Source organism: Bombus vosnesenskii, unplaced genomic scaffold, assembly GCF_011952255.1.
Source record: "Bombus vosnesenskii isolate JDL3184/JDL3185 unplaced genomic scaffold, Bvos_JDL3184-5_v1.1 scf7180000013266, whole genome shotgun sequence".
Lineage (NCBI taxonomy): Eukaryota > Metazoa > Arthropoda > Insecta > Hymenoptera > Apidae > Bombus > Bombus vosnesenskii.
The window spans coordinates 3,099,472-3,120,632 of NW_022882926.1; the positions used below are offsets into that span (position 1 = coordinate 3,099,472).

Consider the following 21,161-nt stretch of genomic DNA (forward strand, 5'->3'; position numbering starts at 1 on the left):
GTATCGGGGCGTGAGGCTGTAGAGTGAGCATCTGCCTCCCTCGGCTTCGCAACACAACAGACATACACGCTCACACGGCCGGCTGCTCCATCCTCGGCGTGGCTGATCGTGCGCGCGAATTATCGGCGCCAGAGGCTCCTTTTTCGTTGTGATTCGAACAAAGGGAAACGAAAAAAAAAAAAAAAAAAGAAAAAGTTCCGTGCATTTGCAAGTTTTCACGAGAACGTAAACAGGCGGAATCGACCAGGTTGATTCCAGGTCGACGTGTTCGATCGATCCTATTCCGATGCAGCCACGAAAATCCACGTCACGAGCCACCTCCTGGTTCGGGAGTTAATCTACCCTGAGCTTCGATGGATGCTGACTCGAAGGAAATATTTATCGTAAACGACACGACAGCAGACTTTTCGGAGTCAAGTGACACTGAGCTCGCGGCTCGGAAATTATTTATTGGAAACGAAAGGAGGTTAAATCGGGATTCGTTATTGAATTTCGAAAGCACGTACTGAACGGAGGATTTTAATGCGGGCGATGCCAAAGCGGCTTGAAATCGAGATATTGTATTAAAGTTTTCTGAAAGATGGTATTAGTGTGCTACTAGTGTGTTACAGAATCTTCCAATTTTTCTCTGATCTCTAATAACACGTTTGGAAGATACAAAACTTGCTGCTGTCTTTATCGCTCTGCACAAGACCTCGCTCAAGATGCTCCACCCCATAGTTACATAATAATACGAATTGATGAACGAAGATAGAATACGATAAAATCCCAATAAATCCAACGATACCCGAAGAAGAAGAGACGTCAACCCTATCACAGTACCGATAAAAAGAACCGGTATCGTCTGCAACCTTAAAAAATGAACAACGTTGGTCATCCACGTCCGAATAACGTGTACATAAAATAAATTAGATGCCATGGTATCCTGTCTTATCTCTTTCAAACGAACCGATGTTAAAGGATCGAGTTCACCGTCCGAAATTGACTGTCGCGATAACGACGGAAAAGGTTACTCTCTTCTTCGGCGGTTTCCGCTTTCCGCGCAGGCAACTGCGCGATCACAGGTCAAAGAAAAACGTAGCCTCGAGTTCGAGTTACGTTTTTGTCGATGCTCCGGGAAATTAACTCTTGACCTCGGCCAGGGGAGTTTTATGAAAGCGATAAATCTTCGGCCTTACGTATTTACCCCAGAATACGCGCTAATGGAGAACGTTTTTATCTTGTCCTTCGAGGCCAGTCGTTCGCGATGAATCACACTCGGACGCATCGCGTCACTTTCGCGCTGGTCGAAGCTTCTTTTGCGCTACCATGCTTAATTAAACTATCGATTAAATCGTATGTACGTGAAAACCCGAGGGAACGACGCTTTCACGGCTGTCACCGACACTTTGCGTCGTTTTTAATCGCGCGTTCCAACGTTTCCTTCGTTCAACTCCCGTCGTACCTTCACGAGCTTTCGAATGATTTGTACGCTCCGGGGCTTTTCATACTGAAGTTTATACGTAATCGTGACGAATTTACGGCCGAAACGGGGCTGCGGGTTCGCTGCCGTTTTATTATCGTGAAATCCTGTAATCAAGCTTCTTAAACGCTCCTTGATACACGGTTTTAAGTAATACCTCGCGAAATACGCCGTACAGAGGTTCGATTTTACGTCGATTAGTATACCTTAACCTGATGATTACGTAAGGTGTTACTTTAACTTGACACTGGTCATGTTTTCAGGGATCGTGAAGAAGAATTTCATTTATCTTTAATTTTTGTCCTTTGAAGAGAATCGTAACGTTAATTATAATATAAAGAATGCGCGACTACCACGTATTTAGATATTCATATTTAATTCATTCGTTGCGAATATCGCGTAATCATACTGTTAGAAGTGCATATACGCGTTTAACGATTATATCGGGACTCCATTTATGGGGACAGAATTATAGTTGGTGATCGATAAAACGAATTTCCGCTCGCACCAGCGCGTGAATTATTATACGAATGAAAAATAAATAGTAAGCAAAATTGGTAAATTCCTATTGCACGAACTTGAATTACTATTGTTCCCCAGCGAGATTGAATAAATGAAGTTCTACTCTATAGAAAGTATTTAAATATTTATATGCACATATCTTTCCTATTGACAAAAATTATTTCGACTTCTAGAACAGTAATATCTTCAGCGTCGTTCAAAGTGCAAGCTATGTTTAAAGGATGAAACCCCAAATAATTTCGAGAGTGGCAAACGTATTACCTCGACTAACTAAAAATATTAAAATAGAAATAAAGAGCATGTTAATTGCAATGTAGAACTTTTATGAAAAATCTAGCGCTGTCACTATTCAGTTGATCAGTGAGATCAGGCACGAGCTGCGCGCCGGCTGTGACGGTAATTAATGCAACGGCCGTTAATTACGGGTTGGGAACCGGAATCACGGAGAATCACGGGATGATTTGTCGCGAATAAAATCGCACTAACACGCAACAAGTAAACGTTCGGCGTGAAAACGACGGAAACAAAAGGAGAATGCGTTGGTGGAAAGCGAAGCTGGCCTCTGCTCGAATTTCCTGCGGGACAGTGGGTGACGGAAGGGTGGCGCGTCGTGTACGCGAAATTGCTTCTCTTTGTCCGGGAACGTCGCGAGACTGGCCGTATCTGAGGGAACCCAGGCGGCCAGGAAAAATTGCCATTGTTCCTCACGGAGGAACGTCGTTCCACGGAGAGAATGGGCCGGAGATCTTGTTACGCGATACTTAATGCAATCATCGAGGAACGAGCATCGCGGCGTTATTGTAAGACGGTAATTGACATGCTAATACGACGTCGTAACGATGTTACGCGCGTGTGTTCACTGGAATTAACAGTGTATCGAGAATGGTCGATAAATAAGCCAGACAGCCGATAGGATGGGAAAAGAAGTATCTCAAGATCAGAAGGTAAACGATGCCATGCTATGCTATGATACGGAAGAAGGAAGAGAAAATGACAAAATAATTCAGAAAAATAGAGATATCTGTCTGTAATTTTGTGATTAAATTGCCTCCTACCGAGTACTTTTAAAACAGTTTAGAAACTTTGCCGACCTATGTTCCCCTATTACCGTCGCTTTAAAGAAAAATAATATCCCCATTTTTTCTTATAGTGGTAGATAGGTGGATTACAGGATGAAGATAACCTCGAAGGTAGCGTACATCTTTCTCCTATCGAGATTCATTTAATTCTCTTATTTTACGGCTCGTTGAGCAGCAATCAAAGTAGTCGATCGGTCAGTCGATCGACGAAAAATTGTGGCGTTCTGGAAGATGCTTAAACGATAGCCAGGTAATCTAATTTTCCAATTTATAAATGGGAGCGAACGAACGTTTCTGGTCGCACTGATGTCGATAATTTCACCGTAACGAACATTTATTTGCACGATACGTTAAATATTTGCGTCGATTTATACACGAAATTATCGAACTACCTTGATGAACAACACACACATACACACGTACACGTAGGTACACATAGGACGAGAAAAGGGGAGGACAGGTGGGTGAGATACGTGTATCCGTGTATCCGCTTATTAATTAAAGCGCCGCCGCCGAATAGTTTCTCCGTTTCATTCAGAAGTCGTGTAAACAAAGAACGAGTTGGATAAAGAGAATCAGAGTTGCGAGACGCCGCGGCAACCATCTACGATCTCCTTTTCATTTTGTCCTTCCTATCCTTTTTCCCCGAGACCTTACGCTATTAAAGAAAGGAGATGGAAAGACGGGAGAATTTCGGATTACTAGCGACTGCGAACTCGCCATGAAAAAATCAATCGAAAGTTTCACCTTTTCTCGCTTTCGCCCAGATCCGTTGGCGCCAGCCAATGAAGCCTTTTTAAATTTGTACTTAGCTATTCCCTCCTGGGGACGTGTCGGAACTATCGAAGCGGCGTATAATCGATTTCAACGGGTCGCGCGATATTTTCTCCTCGCCTGATCGGCCTCGACGAGCTAAAGGATACCCGTTGCTCGACTTCTCGGTCTCGCCCCTTCTGTAAAAAACCTATCTCTCTCGTCTTACCAAGCTAAGAAGTCGATGACGACTATTGCGCAATGGATCGGACTGGGAACCCTGACGAAATCAACGAATACGATAATCGAAGAGTCTTCTATTTGGTGATCCAGCTGGGCGGAGAGGGGGGATACTTTTAATGATCCGTCCCACGGATAAACCGTTGGCTCTGGTAAAAACAATTAACACGAAGGCGTGACGAATCACAGCCGTAAATTATCGATTTCTCGCGGCGTTGATTCAGCCCCTTTTCATTGAATTACAGCCGGCTGTTCCGTTTCTCCTCGCGACTCCTCCGTACGATCGAACTCTCCCTCTTCGCGCGTGTTCGTATTTCAACGTGTGTGTTTGCTGAATAAATTAACGGCGCGGCAGAAAAGGATGGGGACAGGAGAAAGGGCCGAATGTCGTTTCTTTTTTCACGAGATGTCGAAGATTCGGGGCACACCGGGATCGATTGTCACAAAGATTCCTGTAGTCATGGGCCATAAACAAGGGATTATTACACGGAAAATAAAGGGAGAGGAAAGGAGGAAGGAAGAAAAAAGGGAGGAAGAATGGACGAAAAGGGTCTAATGGTACAGAGACACGCACGTGGAACCCGTCGAATTGGAACGAACGGAACGAAAATTACACGGTAGATTTAATAAAGCGAGGATCATACGGGGATCCACGCGTAATTTGGTGCGCGGCCTCAAAGTCTCTAATGACGGCCACCAGCCTCTACCGAAGCCAGTCTCGTTTGGATTTTTCACCTCCGCCTTTAGCATCGTTCTCTCGTCGAACACTGTTTTCTGTTCCCGAGAAATCCCTTTTCTACGTATTAATTTGCATCGAGGAACATCCGCTACAACTCTGCGCCATTTTCTTCCTCTTTTCTTATTTGATTACACGTACCCGTAAATTATCGAACGGTCCGCGTACCGTTTTCCTATTGAAGTTTCCATTGTTCGATAGATCGCAGAGATAAAAGCCGAGAATATCGATAAGCTATGCATGGAACTACGTGCAGAGTAGAAATTTTCTTGTGTATCGTATTTGACGCGATTTTATTGTATTAATCGTAGAAATTAATTTGACGTTCTTTCTTTTTTTCTCTTCTGATAAACTCATTATTATCCTAATTTATTCAAACAACAGCTAATTGTTTCTTGGATCACTGCAAGTACCCCACAACTGTTTGGATTCTCCGTTTAAAATGCACCTGTAATTGATTCCACGCGACGGCACCGAATTAATTCCTACACGTGATGGAAACAGAAGTTGTTGTTTATGTAAGTGGAACAACAATTCGATTTAATTTAACGAAACCATTCTGAACGGTTGATCGTGTTCCGATATTAAATGCACGTAACGACGACTAGAGTTGGAAAACAAAGCGGGCGAAGCTTTTGTGCTTGGTTAATGATTACACGCGCTCTCGCGCATTGTTAAACGCTAATGCATTTAACGTTTACCATCGTAAGAAAACGAATGCCAGCTGTGCTTGAAGTTCTTGTTTACCTTTACACGGGTGAAATTCCGATTGCGCGAACGTGCCGTTTAATAAAATCGTACCGGGTATGAAATTCTCGTAATTCCGGGCGTGCACACGGCAGATTACAAAAATTACGGTGCAGAAATACGGAAAATGATACACAAAGTGGTATAATCGACGGTGAAATTCGCCGAGAAAAATTGGTATTAATTTTAATTGGAAACGCTCGAGCTATTACAGGAATGATTGAATCCGACTGCTTGAAAAATCAATTGCCAATTTAAGACACTTAGGTAGACTCTGAATATTTATGCAATTTCATATTTTTATGAACGTAATGTAAACGACGATTTCTTTCGTCTATTAATTCCAAGATACACATAATTGTAAGGTATGAAATATTTTATTTCAAATATTTTACATATCTTTCGCGTAGAATAAGCGTACTCTTCATTTTTGCAGCTTTAAATCCTCCCACGTGCATAAACACTCGCAGTCTAATTATAATACAATTAGGATATACACACATATTTCTTTTACGAGTCTAAGCTTGGAAAATGCATCGTGGCAGCTATTAAAAGTACATTTAGCATTTGAAGAAGCTTATACAAATGTTGAAATCGTTTAAGAGAATGATAATTGAGGATTTAAGAGAAAGATGAGAGCGACTATGAATATCACGTTAACATTTCTCGCATACAGCGCAAGGATCCTGTTTGAAAGAAACTACGAATTTAAGAGAAAGACGAGAACCACTATGAATATCGCGTTAACGTTTCTCATACACAACGCGAGACTAGTGTTTGAAAGAAACTATGTACGAAAGAGACGCGCAGCATCCCTTTCTATCGTCACGTTCGGCAGGTTCTCTTAAAGTAAAAAATTTGTACCTCTCAAAGGGAGAAAGTTCACGAATATCTCCAATTCCTATCTCGGACAGTTTGCCTGCCTGCGTTCGCATTCGATATTCCCGTCGCACGTCTCGTTACGCCGACATTGTTACCGTGAAAACGAGGATGTTATGATAGGCAGACGCGGCCCGTTTTGCGGATTCTCGGAGAAGAAAGGAGCACAAAACGCGAAAGACCGAGGGAGGGAGGTATAGAAACGAAGGAAAGATGACAGGGCGCGGGAGAAAGAGAAAAGAGAGGTACGCACAGAGAAGACACGAGACAAGATGCTGCCTCGCCGACTGTATTCGATCCTCTCACGGTTATCATCCCCTGAATGGACGAGGGAGGCAGAGAAATTGTAGCGCGGCGGTTTGCTCTTTTAAAACGGGCCAGGCCTGAACTGACACTTCGATGACAGGTAGAGTGCCGGCAATTGAAATAACAAGGGAACGCTAAGGAGGAAGCGCTGCTTGAAAACGAAGGGAACGTGGCTGGCTGGCTGCTTGCTTGCCTGAATTCCGAAAAGTTTGTTTGAAAGGAATCCGCCGCGATGCTTCGTGGCATTCGTCTTCCGTCCTAGATCCGACGAATTGCAAAGCGGCCAGAAAAATTGTCCTTTTCAAACTCGTCGCCGAGCGTAACAATGGTGAGCCGCAGTCGGCGGGCTCGACGACGCGTTCCCGTTCTTCTCGGCCCTCATCCCCCTCGGATATTATCGTTCCTTCCGTATGAATTAAACGGTCGGGCTCGGCGAAAGCTCGTAAATAATTCACGACCGCGCAGACCAACGTCGATACTCGCTACCTTCCTTCGAGACGTCCTGCTGGAAAATCTCGAACAGATACCATTTTCTTTTCCCGCGATTTGGCCTTGCTTAAATCTCCGATATACAATATCTGTGCTGGAATCTTTTTCTTCCAAGTACGGATTTAACTATGATCGTGATAGAAGAAGGGAAGCGAAGGAATGATATGTTAACGGTGAGATATTATGTTCGATTTTATGACCACAAAATTTGGACGGTCCTCTATGCTGATCCAGGTAGAAATTGAACAGTGGGGCCAGGTTCACGGCGAAAAAATTGCCATTTACCCTCTGGATCGCGTTCCGCACTCCTGTCGCGTCTGTCAATCTCACGAACGCCGCGCCGCTTGCACGCCAGCATTTACCGCGTCCATTAATCAGGCACAAAGGAAAAATCGGCGAACAGCGTCGCTCAAAAACGAGAAAGTAATTAACGCCAAGGGCGGCACGGGGTGAACTGCAAAATCATCGGACGGCAATAGTGAACAAGAGAGGGAGGGAGAGAGAGAGAGAGTGAAATGTAGGGAGGAGACCCTAGTCCGAAATCCTGAAAACCCTACAACAAAAGCTACCAGTCACGGGATCTGGACCTGGACCCGACTGTCCAAAAATTTCTCCCCCCATTAAACGCATTCACTGCGTTCCCCTGGCTGTCGCGCGTGTTCGATTACAATGTAACACCGTAACGAATTTGACGCTGGTACCGCGCATAATTGGCTTCGATCCTCTCCTTTACACGACTGCCTCTCTCCCACCTCTCTAACTGGCGTTTTCAAACCCGGCCGGTTTTATGTCGTCGCTGAAAATATTCCATGGAAAGGCATAATCTCTTGCAGTCAGGACCGATCATGAATCCAGTTTCCCAGTCAATATCGTTAAATCGGCCATATGTATCGTGCCTTAAGTCTAGTCACGTCCACGTTTCTCTCTGATAAATTGATCGCGTTTCGGAATTCGCCATGCTGTCGCAGCTGTTAACGGGGCCAGCCTAATTTCAGAGGGGTTGCTACCCTTTCCAGGGAACAGATTTTCGCGAGATCGTCTGACGTTTGAAATATAATAGGATTAACCACGTTGGTTGATCTCACGTTACTTAACTTTGCTAATAAAAGAGAATTAGGTTTTGTTCTCTTTTTAATTGAATAACAGTGGGACGAGTACTGTCAGCAGCATCTGTTCAGACGTGATTAAAATCTTCAACAATTATGTCGACCCGTCGCATCGAATCGAGAAACATGCTCGAACACGCGAAAGATTAAAATTGGGAAATCTTGGTTTCTCGTACACGGTACGGTACATCTTAACTTTCGACTCAACAGGAATTTCAATGGAAATTACATCGGAGAATTCGCGACGAATTCGTTAAGCAAGCAACTCGCCGGAAAGAGAACGTAATAACCTAGGTAACCTCAAGGGAACGTAATATTCCGGCAGCCAGGTTGGCGGAAACTGGATCGACAAGGTGCACGCAGCCGTGCAACGATAACTTTCTGTATCAGCCGAAACGTAGCTGGACGCGGTTAATTCGAAACGGCGGCGCGTGGAAAATTATTCTCGCGGCGGCGCGCGGAAAATTATTCTCGCCGCGGCTGCACCGGTCTGCGAGAATGTTTTCGTTTCATAAATAAAACGGGGCGCCGCGTATCTGACTGTGGGGTGGATGATAGTACGGCCCGAGTTTACACTCATAACATCTGAAAGTTTGCACCAGTGGCCATGTTAAGGTCAGTCTGTTATTTCCGGTGGCCGCGTTGCTCGTGCGCGCACTTCCGTTCTTCACCGCCTTCTCTCCCTTTCTCCGGCAACCGTTCAAATAAACTCGTGTGTCGACGTTTCGACCGTGAGCCAGCGCGTAGCGCACCGTGTCGATACGGCGTGGTTTTCTGAAAAGTTCGCAAGAAACATTTTGGGGAACGATATTCGAGGACGGAATGGTCCGGAAGGATACGAAATCAGCCAGTAGATCCGTGCGGGCGTTTTAACGCAGAACGTATCGATTTGTACGCCGCCATGAATCCGCTGAAAATTCCTGTTCCCTTCTCTGGTGAGTCATATCCGATTCTTTACATTAACCGAACAAGAAGCGAGGGGAAAAGCGCAGTAAAATGGGGATCCGCTAAGGGGGTGGTTTGTAAGGATAACAGGGGCATGAGGCAAAGAGAGAAAAAAAAAGTAATCAACGTAACCATATTTTACGGAAGCTGCGTATATGCAGCACCGTATTACGCTGGCCATGATAAAAATACCACGTGGTCGAGGGCGGACCGTGAAAAATTTCGCTGAAAAAAAGGTCTAATATAATATTTTTCCCGCATGGCAATGAGCGTCGTTGTAATTTCCATGCGACGTTTCCGTTTCGATGATTAAAAAAGCCCTGACCGAAGGAAAACGAGTTCAGACAGCTGGGAACGAACAAATTGTGGAAAAACGAGCGACCGCGCAAGGGATAGCTGAAGAGATACATCGAACGCGTGGGGAGGCAATAAAAAGTAACATTTTGATGGCAATTGCCTTAAAATATTCAGGCAACGTTGCGGGCCAGTTTTATAGCTTCCTCGATAAGATACCAAAGATTTAAAAGGTTCCAACATCACAATTAAATTATTCGTAACGACATTGGCTTCGAGCGGATATAGTGGTGGGAAATACAAAACGCCAACAGTCACGAACCGGTTCACATACATTCTACGTAATAGTCATTTATATCGTTTCAATACGTTTTATTTACTCTAATCTTTCTTTTCTTTGGCTATCCTATTAACGAACACTGAACGAACAGAAATGATACTCTGTTAAACATTTACAATTTTGTGCAACTTTACGCCAAAGTGCAATATCAAGAGCCATTAAGCCAGTGTAGCCTCGATCTTCCCGCCACTGCTCTTGAATTTTATAAAATTTATTACAAAAAGGTAGAGTAACCAAGAAAAGACATGCGATCGCGTGAGACTTTCGAGAGGACGCGAACAGCCCGCGTTAACCTTGTTCCATCCTAGTTGAAAGCGCGCGTAAGAGCCTGTATACAAAGACGGACCGCCGAATGGAAGGAGCTGAAGCCAATAAAAAAAAAAGAGGAAGCGTTGAGCGAAGAAAGAAGTTCGATAAGATAAAAAGCAGCACGAAGCGCGTATTAAAAGTGGAAGTAGCTCTTAAGTAAGACGCAAGAAGCACTCTGATGACGAAGTTAGCCGGTGTATACCCGAGACTCGGGATGGAAATCGTCGAGCGCTAAAGCGAAGAGATGCTTTCCAAATTGACCAAACACGCTGCGAGATAAGTCTGTTAACGACTTCACTAAGAGAGGAGTGGCAGAGAGTGGGGCCGGCTGTGCACAGAACTCGAAGAAAAAACTACGAGATGCGTATGGACCGGGTCTAAAAGCGCCATAAAAATTCTGAGCTCTTCAAATATTGCACAGAGATGCAGGTGCACTCTGGATACGATGGCGTGTCCGATAAGATTAGTACGATTTTCGAGAAAGTACCGAAGTTATGAAATAACGTGTTCTATTGCGTGCTATCGTATCACCTTACTGGAATCGCGCGGTATCTCGTCGATAGGAGATTTTCGATATTTGCAGAGCAAAAGCATTGCATTGGAGAGATCCGGTAGAAACACTGACCTTTTCGTTAATGAGGAACGCGCGAAACGAGAGTGGATAATGAGTAGGAGGGAAGAGCAAATATTGACGTTTACACCATTTCCACGTGTATTTTTTAATAAAATTCCCGACGGGCCGTTTTGTAGAGGACGATGACCCCTCGCACGCTCGGCGTAATTGCAATTTTAAACAGATTTATTATATCGGGAACGAATTTTCCTCCCTGTTATATTTGTTCATATATTATGGAGAGTGGATAGTAGATTTTAGTTGAAAATTGCTTGCAAACGGATTAAAGAAAATTACCGACGGTGTTCTTAGATTAAATGTTTTTAATCCCATCGATTTACAGGCTGTATTTATTTTTTAATGAAACTAAATTGACACTTTTGTTTCGGAAATTTCCACCGAAAATTTCATAACGATCGTTTCCTTCATGGTACGGTCGGCCATTCAGCGAATCGCATCGTTTCTACCTTTAACTATTCACCAGTGGAAATCACACTCGGGATCGTCGCTCGTTATTCTCTCATTCATTCCAGCGGTGCGATTCATTTCGCGGCGTAATGCGGCGGGGGTTGGCCGAGAGTGCTACGAGACGGCCACCGTCGAAAAGGAAGCGGATATCTGGGCACGTTTTCCCAATCTCCCTCCCGGTTGGAACGTCAAGAGCGGCTCGGAGTGGTTCACGCCTATATAAAGAGGGAGCGAGAGAGAGAGAGAGAGAGAGTAAGAACGCAGGGGAAATGGCACGAAAGCAGGAAAACGAGGAAGCTGGAGAAACAGAGACGGAGGAGGGATTTTGAAGGAACACCAGCGGCTTATTTGACTCGTTTCATTCGCGGAGTATATATCTCGAGTTACATTTATGCCTGTGGAAAGAACGGCTTTCGAAAGGATTCGCAGAAAAGGAGCGCACAATGCCAACGAGGCGAAAGGATAAAAGCAAACTGCGCTACCCTTATAAGCTGCGGTGACCTGGTGGCCCCGTAAAACACCGAACTGACAATGAGAGGCCACCGAGGATCGACTGGAGCTGCCACTAGTTTCGCTGCGAAGTGCATTTCACCCGGTGGACAGCTGATAATGCCAATGGCGACTGATACGCCAATCTGAGAATGTAATAGCACGGTTGTCGATATGCGGTTACGTCAAGCCGATCCATCCTTCCTGTTCTCGCGATCCTGACCTGGAAATGGCTGACCAGGGAATAACGCGACAGATAGTTTGTCGTTTCGAGCGCTTCGTCGCGCCGGGGCGAGAAATCGTATCGCGTCGTTTCATTATCACCGATCGATGGCGCACGATCCCTGAGACTTTTCTCGATATTATTGCGATCGAAAATTATGCTCGCGAACGGTTTTTATCGACGTGGACAGATGCAGAGAGCACGTTGGAATATCCTCTCTTTGTTATGTAAATGCATCGCGAGTTAATAGATTTATAGAAATTTATGAGGGGCTTAAGCGTGATCTACAGCGGCTTCGAACCCGATGAGCCTGGAACAGGATAACAGTGCTCTGTATGTTTGCTTTTCTTTTTGTCCTTCTCCCATGGTCCTTCCTTCCTCTTACTTTCGTCTATTTTTGCTTTCAAGGGAAAGACATTTTCTAACGCTTCCGGACCGTATCTGGAGATGGAAAATTTTCAGGTAACGATGCTGTTCTTCCGATGTGCGTGTAATTAAACCGGGTGGCGGTGTTCCGTCTCGCGTACCACGGATCGTAAAGCTTATCGTGCAATTTGCGTAATGTGCGTAGAAAAGCCTAACGAGTAAGAGGCATAGTAGTGTGCGGTTTCTTTCAATTAATTCCGATGCGGTGGCCACTGACGGTCGCCGACTAAATAAATAATCGTGCATTAAACGCAGTCTTCTTAGGAAAAGAAAGAGAAAGAGAGAGAGTAATAAAGGAGGAGAGATTCTAGAGAATAAAGACCAAAGGAGAAGCAAGATCCGACCGGGAATTAATTAAAAGAGAAACAACCGTTTTCTTTTTTTTCTCAACTTCCTCGTTTATTGCATTCACAGTCACCACGCAGTCTTTAACTTAACTCGTTTCACTGTCTACCCGACTTCTTAAATTAGATACAGATTATCCTCTTGTCAAGATAAATCCAAACTTTGATTATTTACAAAATTCAGAAGAAGGCTGTTTAGCCGCGACATGACGCTGACAAAGTCGCAGACTTTACCATCCCCGTTGCGTCATTTTGAAAATCCGTACCGAAACGACCACCCACCGTCAAGGGAAGGGTGTGTCGAGAAAAAAAGGAACCAACGAATCAACCACCGGTACAAATCCTCTTTTAATTTCTAACGTCCCTTCAGGGCCAGGGAAAACGCAAGGCCGGTGGTAATCCCATTTGTCTTCCAAATTCGGTCCAGCCGTTGTCAGGTACAAATGTAAAGGGCGACGAACAGGTACGCGCGATCGTAGATTTCTACCTGTTCCGATGGGCGGACGCCTCGAGACAGCCCCCGTGTGTTCTCTTTTCCTTTTCCGTTCGACAGCGCGTTCGGCTCCGGGGATTACTGGCAGATTTTTGTTCCCCGGATGAGAGTTTGCTACGCGAACGAAAACGGCCGCCGGGCTCCACGCAATTAGGAGGCGGGACACGTATTTCGAGAGCCGTACGATCGACGGCGAAAAAGCATTTTTCACCGGCGATCTCGCGCCGGCAATTTTTATCCGCGCGCTTTATGCGCCCTCCGTACTTTCTTTCCCTCTCTCCCTTTTTCTCTTTCTTTCCCTCTCTCTCTTTCTTTCTCCCAGTAACCACCCTCTGGCCGTAGCTGGAAAACACATAAATACAAGGGAATTATGGGACTAAATTACGCGGTACATTTGAAAGAGTGCGCGCGCGCTATGAAGTAGCTTACGACAGGCCAATCGATGGAAACCCATTTTTTCTCGACTCGTACATCATAGCCGAAATCGAAACTGACAACAAAACCCCCGTACCGCTACGCGTATGGCGTGCAATAAATCACGGTAAAAAGAGCACACGGTCCTCTTTCTCCCCCATAGTGAGAGCCTGACGAAACCCTAGCTTCTCCGTTACCGTCTGCCTTTTTGATGTGATCTTACAAAGAGCCTCCTCTCCTTCTACTTCGTTCGACGACAGACTAACAACCAAGGATCCTTCCTCTTTCTTCTTATTCTGCAGTAGAATCGCCTTCCAAATATTCGGGACACGAAAATAGGACTATCGACGAGTTTCCATACGAAGATCTTTACGAACTTTTTCCATCAGAGAGACGAATTTAGAAACATTCCTCTGCATATGTTCGCTCGAATCGCGTGATACAACGATAAGATACTCTACCATATATATCCTGGTAAATCAGAGAAGCCTCGAAAGGAAGCGAAAGTATCTGTTTCCTGTATATTTTCTCGAACGGAAGATAACGCAGATACGAGAATAGAAAGTGGCTTCAATCACATATTGTTTGACTGAATGCATTTCTAACGTAATCCCGTAAGATGACTGGATCGAGGGTAATTTCAGGAAGAAAAGCAAGACCAGTATCGATGCGGCTTATCAACGGATCAGCCGCTAATGGAAGCGTTGGCGGCACAAGGCGTGAATACGCCGAATAAAAAGGGACCATCGCAGACGGTCCCTTGTGCCCTTCGGATTTCCCTCGAACGGTCACTGGCCGAGCGGATACGTAGCTTGAGCCGAACAGCTGAAACTGAAGCGTGTCACGAAAAGTTAACACGACCGAGCGAGTTCTCGTGGACGAGGACGGCCACCTGACACGAATAAAAGGAACAAAGTCGGCCGAGGGGGTGCGACGCCATTGTCGCCGCACAATTCCGAGGGATCGGCCAATCAATCGACTTTCCTAATTTCCTTGTTCCACCGACAATGTGTAACCGTAGCACAAATATGTGATTCCGACGAACGTGTCACCCTTCGAAGAGTAAAATTGCTTCAGATCAGATACAGAGGTTAATAACTTTTTTCACTAGGGATGAAAGGAAATTGACGAAGTAGAGCAGGCTACACGCGCTAATCGTTTAATTAGATCGAGAATGAACGGTATTATGAAAATTCCATAGAAACATGGATTGGAAGAAGTGGAACAGTAGAACGTCTCGGTTTAATATACCACGGAGAAAATTAGCTATGTGTCATGGTATAGATCGTCAAGTTGCGTTAAAAGGCTAGGCGGTGGCGCTCGGTATCGGGGACATGTTAACGTTAGACATCGGCGAAAGCGAATAGGTTGTCGTGCAAAATGCACGTCGAAACCTGTATTGAATTAAGAACGGCAATGACGACGCCAATGATAATCGATTGAAGGTAATGTCCGTACGCGAAACGAGCGGACGATGTAATTTTGACTGTGTTCCTTTGCACGCTGGCAGGGAGCCATCCGATAAAGGCAACTTAATTGGTAAGTGGGTGAGAATTGTTGCGGACTCGTGAACGGCCCACTACGGAGGGTGAGTTCGATCAATAGAGTTTTCTAATTGAACTCGACGACAACTGGCCCGACGATGACGACAAATTCCACGCGTTAATATCGGTTCGTATACTTTTCGATCGTTCCATATGTTCCCGCAAAACCCGCCCGCCGAAGATGACCCCATTCACGGTTCGATCACAATGGTGCGAAATGTGCCGCCGTTAAATCGAGGCCATAGGTCGAGGCTCGTGTTCAATGAAACGGCTACGATCTCGTTAGTTTGTCATTTGGGTATGATATATAATTTTAGAGCATTGCTGTTAGAGAGGATATCGCTGTACTGGTACGTGTTTCGGCTTCTACGAATGGATTCGATCGTTTAAGCGCGTTCGCTATAAATCCGATCGAACCACGGATGCGTAGTAGGATGTACTTGAAATTCGACGAGCTCGACGGAACAACCGATTCGGTATAATAAAAATCTGGCGAATGACTAAGCCGGTGAACAGCGAGATCCTTTCTTTCGAGACGATTGGTTCAAAGAGGGGCAGGAGTAGCTTAGAATCGAAGCGAACTGGAAATGGAATCGGCATACTTTGCTTGCTAGATATAGCTGGTAAACGATCGATTCAGAGAGCAAACGCTGTTCTTTTGTGAAGCAACCACGGGGAACAGAAAAAAACGTTTATCTTCAAAATAGAAAGAAATCATTGATCTTGGCTGAATTTTCAATCCAGAGTTCGCCTCGATTCTATACCCACTTTCGCGTTTGACTATTGTTGCCGATCTCGATTCGAATGTCCATCGTACTCCTTTCCAACGGGCAGGGAAAAGAAAAAACCAAAGGTATTCTTAGAGAGTAAGAAGATTAAATAACGGCTCTTACCTAAATAATGGCAGTTCTACGTCCATTGATGCTGCGCCGGGGGCGGTGGCGGTGGCGGCAATGGCAGGGGTCTCTCCAAAACAGGAACAGGGGACACGTCTGGCATGGCGAACCTTAGCTTCTGCCAAAACAACTTGTCCCCCCACACCAGCACGGTGTGCGACGAGATTCTCTTTTTGAGATCGGCGTCGAGATCTCGTGGACCCACACCGCCTACCAGCAGCACGATCACCGAGCGGCCCTTCCCTTTCAGAGCGTCCCTCAGCGCCGCTTTAAACTCGAATCTGGCCCACTCGCCGTGCAGAAAGTTCTTCGACAATACTAGGATGGTTCTTCTCGAAGAATCGGCCGCTTCCGCCACTGCATCGGCCACGTTGCTACCGGCGCTTAGATCACGGTAGTGTAAACACAGCCGGTAAGAAGTTTCCAGACCAGGTACCAGAATCGTCGAAACGAACGCCTCGTCCACGGCGGAGTACGAGATATAGGCGTCGAAGGGTTTCTCTTGATCCTCGAAAGCTGCTGTCTTGTAACACGCTCTGAGGCCGCATCTGCTGGCAGCCCATGTCCTCAGGGTACGACGATGCCTGAATGCACCACACACCAGCGCCACCATGGCAAAAATCAGCACGGCGGTGGCGAGCAGTAGCGGCAAGTAAGCCTCGAGCGGTCGAGTCTCGATGACCGAGGTCGTGCCTGTTAATGCCGCGCAATTTATGACCGATCCGTTCGCCGGAAGAGTAATAGGTATACCAAGGGAACAGGTGACGCTCCTCCAGTCGCTTATCTTCGCTCTGTTACGGGACATCCACTCGCGTACTCGGTCCAAGTACGAGCACTCGCAACTCCATGGGTTACTGGACAACCCGATGTCGACCAAATATGGATTCTGGCCGAGCTGCCAAACAGCGAAAGTGCCAAGTCGATTGTTTTCCAATCGTAACACTTCCAGCTGACGTAGCGGAAGGAACGTTCCGTTATCTATATACGTCAGTAGATTGTTCTGTAGGTAGAGTTCCTTCAGGTTCTCCAGAGGCATCAATTCCACGCCGTTGAGCACGCTTATCTTGTTGTTCTCCAGATGAAGGACCAACAAACGCTTCAGACCGCTGAAAGTATGATTGCGTATAGCGATGATGTTGCTATCGTTCGCGTACAGAATCTGCAGGTTCTTACGGCCGATGAACGAGTGGGAATTCAATTCCCCGAAATTGTTTCCATCGAGGTAAACCTCGGTGGCATCCATCGGTAATCGGCCGGGGAGGGTTTTGTAACCGGAGTTCGAGCAATCCACTACGTTCGCCGACCAGGATTGATCGTGATAGCAAGTGCAGTTTGTCGGGCAAGTCATCTCGCAGTCGCAGGCGTCGAAGTCGCAGCAATGACACAGCGCGAAACAATGAGCCTTGTACGTGCAGAGGAACTGAGACGGTTTCGCCTCAAGCAACGGTATGAACGATTTGTGACGATCGTACGGAAGCCTGCAGTACACCGACTCCAAATCCATTACCCTCGGATGTTGTCTCAGCAACAACGAATTGATTCTTTGCAACCATTCCGTTGTACAGTCGCATATGAAGGGGTTGCCACCGATGTAAAACTCTGGTAATTGTCGATACGCGGGCACCTGGGTCAATTGAAACGCAGACAGATTCATCTTGACGATCTGATTCGCGTAGAGATCCACCCTGGTAAGATTCAACTTGTCGAAAAACGTCTGAGGCTCCACAGTCTGTATCAAATTGTCGTTGACGAACAGAAGCTCGATGGAGTCCGGTATCGACCTCGAATGTATCCTCGTTAGCCGGTTGAACGACACGTCGAGCGTCTGTAATCTTATGCCCTGTGGCGCGACACCGAGATCCATAATAAGATTTTTATGTAGATCCATCCACTGTAATTTCTCTGGCAGATAACTGTAATCGAACTGTACGATCATGTTGTCGGACATATTCAGCCAGAGGAGACCAGGTGCGCTGGCGAACATACTGGACATGTCCTGCAACAAATTCGAGTCCAAACGAATCGCCTGCAACGCTGGATTCGTGGAAAACACGCCGTCCTCGACGACCTCGATCTTGTTCCGTGCCAAGTTTAATATCTGAAGAGCGGGGAGCTCAGCGAAATCCTCCATAGTGACGTTCGTGATCTCGTTTCCGATCATTCGTAATCCATACAGACTGGACATTCCACGGAAACCGGGTCTGTTCAGGCTTCTGATCTGATTTTCGCCGAGGTCCAGCGTACGCAGCATTCTCATGTCCTTCAGTGCGACCGGTATGCTGTCCAAACTGTTCCCGGATAGATTCAGGTCCTGCATACTGGAACAATTGCGAAAGGCATCCGGATGGATACCTTCGAGCTGATTAGAATCGAGCGACAGCAGAGAAAGTGCAAACAATCCGTTGAGAGAGTAAGCGTCCAGGTAAGTCAATCGATTGAAAGCTAGATCTAGCGTATGTAAATTACTCATGGGCGCGAACGTATCCGCTGGTATCGTTTCGATCTCGTTGTACTGCAAATTTAATATCTGAAGAGTGTAAAGATCTTTGAACAGAGCCGGGTCCAATCGACTTATTCGATTATGAGACAAATTCAGAAGAACCAGTCGAATCAAACCAGAGAACGTGGCGGAATTCAGCCAGGAGCTGGTTAACGCGTTTCTCGACAGATCCAAAGCGACAAGCTGATTCATGTCCGCGACCAGGCCCGGTGACAGCACGCTGATGGAATTGTTCTGGAGCCGCAATTCCTTCAGTGACTTGGCCGCGTCCCGAAACATTTCCGTCGGTAACGCGACGATTCTGTTTCCAGACAGGTCGAAGGTCTCGAGGGATCTGAGTCCATGAAGCGCCTCGTCCGCAACCATGGAGATCGCGTTGCTCGACAAGTTGAGCACGCGGAGCCTCTTTAACGAGGAAAAGCCGTAGGCGGGGAGAACCGAAATTTGATTACTCGACACGTCCAACGATTGCACATCCAGAGAACAAGGGAAAGGCGACGGGGTCGATTCCTGCTGACGTCTCGGGTGTTTCTCCGCGATATCCCTGAATCCCAGTTCGCTGATATCCTTCAACATGTTCCAAGAGATGTTCAGCGTTAGGAGGTTCGATAGCGGGCAAAACAAGTGTTCCGGTATCTGCCAGATGTTGTTCCACGATAAATCAATCTTCTCAATCTGTGGCACCGAATCGAACGCCCCGTTCTCCAGCTCCAAGCTGTACTTGCTCTTTCGTCCGTTTAGGCTCCTGATCGTTAGATTACGCAGATCCCGCAGACCGCTCAAAATTTTTGCCGGCCAATGGACCAGCTTGCATCCGGTCAACCTTAACGATCGCAATCTCCATAACTGTACGAACCCGTCCACGTTCAGTATACCATTTTCCAATGATTCTGAATCCTCGCAAACGACGTTGATCGAGGTCACGTATTCGCTAGTCGCCTGTGAAAAGTTCGTCCTGAGGGAGTCGTTCCCGGTGTAACGGTGAATGCAAGTGAGCGCGCCATCCTGTCGCGAGTCCCACGAACAATACTCCGGTAAATCGAGCCTCGGTGGTAGTTCGCTGGTCACGGCGAGCACGTGGTACACCGGCACGAGAAGATAGTAGCAGTAGGCCAACGACAGCGACACCGATCTCCCGAACCCTTCTGGACCGGAGAGCCCACGCATCTTTAGCGAACTCGTTGCCTTCCCTTGTTTTCGCTCTTCCGTCTACTTCCGGTCATCACACGCCGCTCCCCGGTAGTCCTACACGCTCCGTTATTAACGCACGTTGTCGTCGCTCGTGTACGCCCTCCAATATTTACTCCGAGTGACTGGCATGTGTGTGCCCCCCCTCTCCGGTAATCGATGCCGAACTCGCTATTACTGCTCGAACGCGTCAGATCGTTTCAACTATCCCAACAATTCTTGAGTTTCGTTAATGGGAATTCAAGGGGACGAAGTTCACTGCCAGTTGACCTGTCGTCCGAATGGCGTGCTAGGTTTATGAACGATTTACGAGAGGGTGCTCTGGTACCAGTATTATCGCGTTTCACTGTAGTGCTTCCAAGTAGTTTACACTTTAAAAGAATCACACTTCACTCTGTCGACGAATCGTTCGATCCAGCGCGCGCGCGAGTGCCCTTCATCAACCTGCCGTTATTACACGTTACGACTCGCGAGACACTCAACTTGACTGAGAAAGTCCTCGACGATGTACCAACGACAGAGTAAATCTGCGGATAATTACGCACGCGTCGAGATGCTCGGTGATTTCAGTTCGCGCATCCCGTAAACTTCGTTACCAACCCCCCGCTATCAAAATGCTAATTGTTCACGGTGCTGACTCACCGGCGCGAATTAACCTCGTTCCCAGCGACGTGATGCTCATACTTCTGTTCGGCTATGTGAGACAACACTATGCTCGCGTTCCGCCAAAACGCTGGGGGCTCCGTAACTTTTCCAACGAATGTCCCATTCCCATTACCGTGTGTCATCGACTCACGTTTCCAATGTAATCGACACTTTGTTCGAGGTTATGATTTAAATTTCGTTCACTGAAATTCCATGTATCGGTCGACGAAACAAAACTACACGAGTTCGTGAATGAAAGGAATAAGGAAACGTACAGACTATCCACGAAGTACAATTCCTTAAACCGTGACACCCGGTACGGCGACCACCGCGCAACTGACGGTTGAGATCTCCACAGCATCTAACTCGACGCAGCGTCCACCAATCGTTCCTTCCCCCACCACTGGCGGCAGCACTAACACATCGAGGACCGGCATTCAGCGAGCACGCGCCTCCCGTCGACCGTCCATGGAGTAAGAAAGATAGTCGTATTGCTTCGTACCCTTCTCTTCCATCTTTTACTGACCTACGTGGAAATCGCGCGTACTTCTCTCCAACGAACACCGGTATGTTACGTAGTTACGCAGTGTATAGTATACATACGCGAACGTCCAATGAAATAGAGTAATGCGTGGAAAGGGATGCTACACGTAACTTGTTTCTATCTTCTCGCCGTTTGTCCGATCGAAAGTGTTTTGTTTTCGAACTCGC

General features: G+C 46.4%; 1 protein-coding gene across 2 annotated transcripts in view; it reads right to left on the minus strand.

The window, feature by feature from the left end:
* Positions 1–20,804, minus strand: part of LOC117243504 (toll-like receptor 6) — a 47,178-nt gene extending 26,374 nt beyond the window's left edge. The window contains exons 1-2 of one of the 2 annotated variants that reach the window (XM_033511055.1): positions 16,115–20,804; positions 13,527–13,605 (exon numbers count right to left, since the gene is read on the minus strand). In XM_033511055.1, the coding sequence (XP_033366946.1) occupies positions 16,131–19,784 (3,654 nt within the window). In that variant the 5' untranslated portion in view covers positions 19,785–20,804 and the 3' untranslated portion in view covers positions 13,527–13,605; positions 16,115–16,130. Of the gene's footprint in view, positions 1–13,526; positions 13,606–16,114 lie in introns of those variants that run through there. The other variant, XR_004495468.1, reaches the window with a different exon arrangement.
* Between the last annotated feature and the right edge of the window lie 357 nt (positions 20,805–21,161).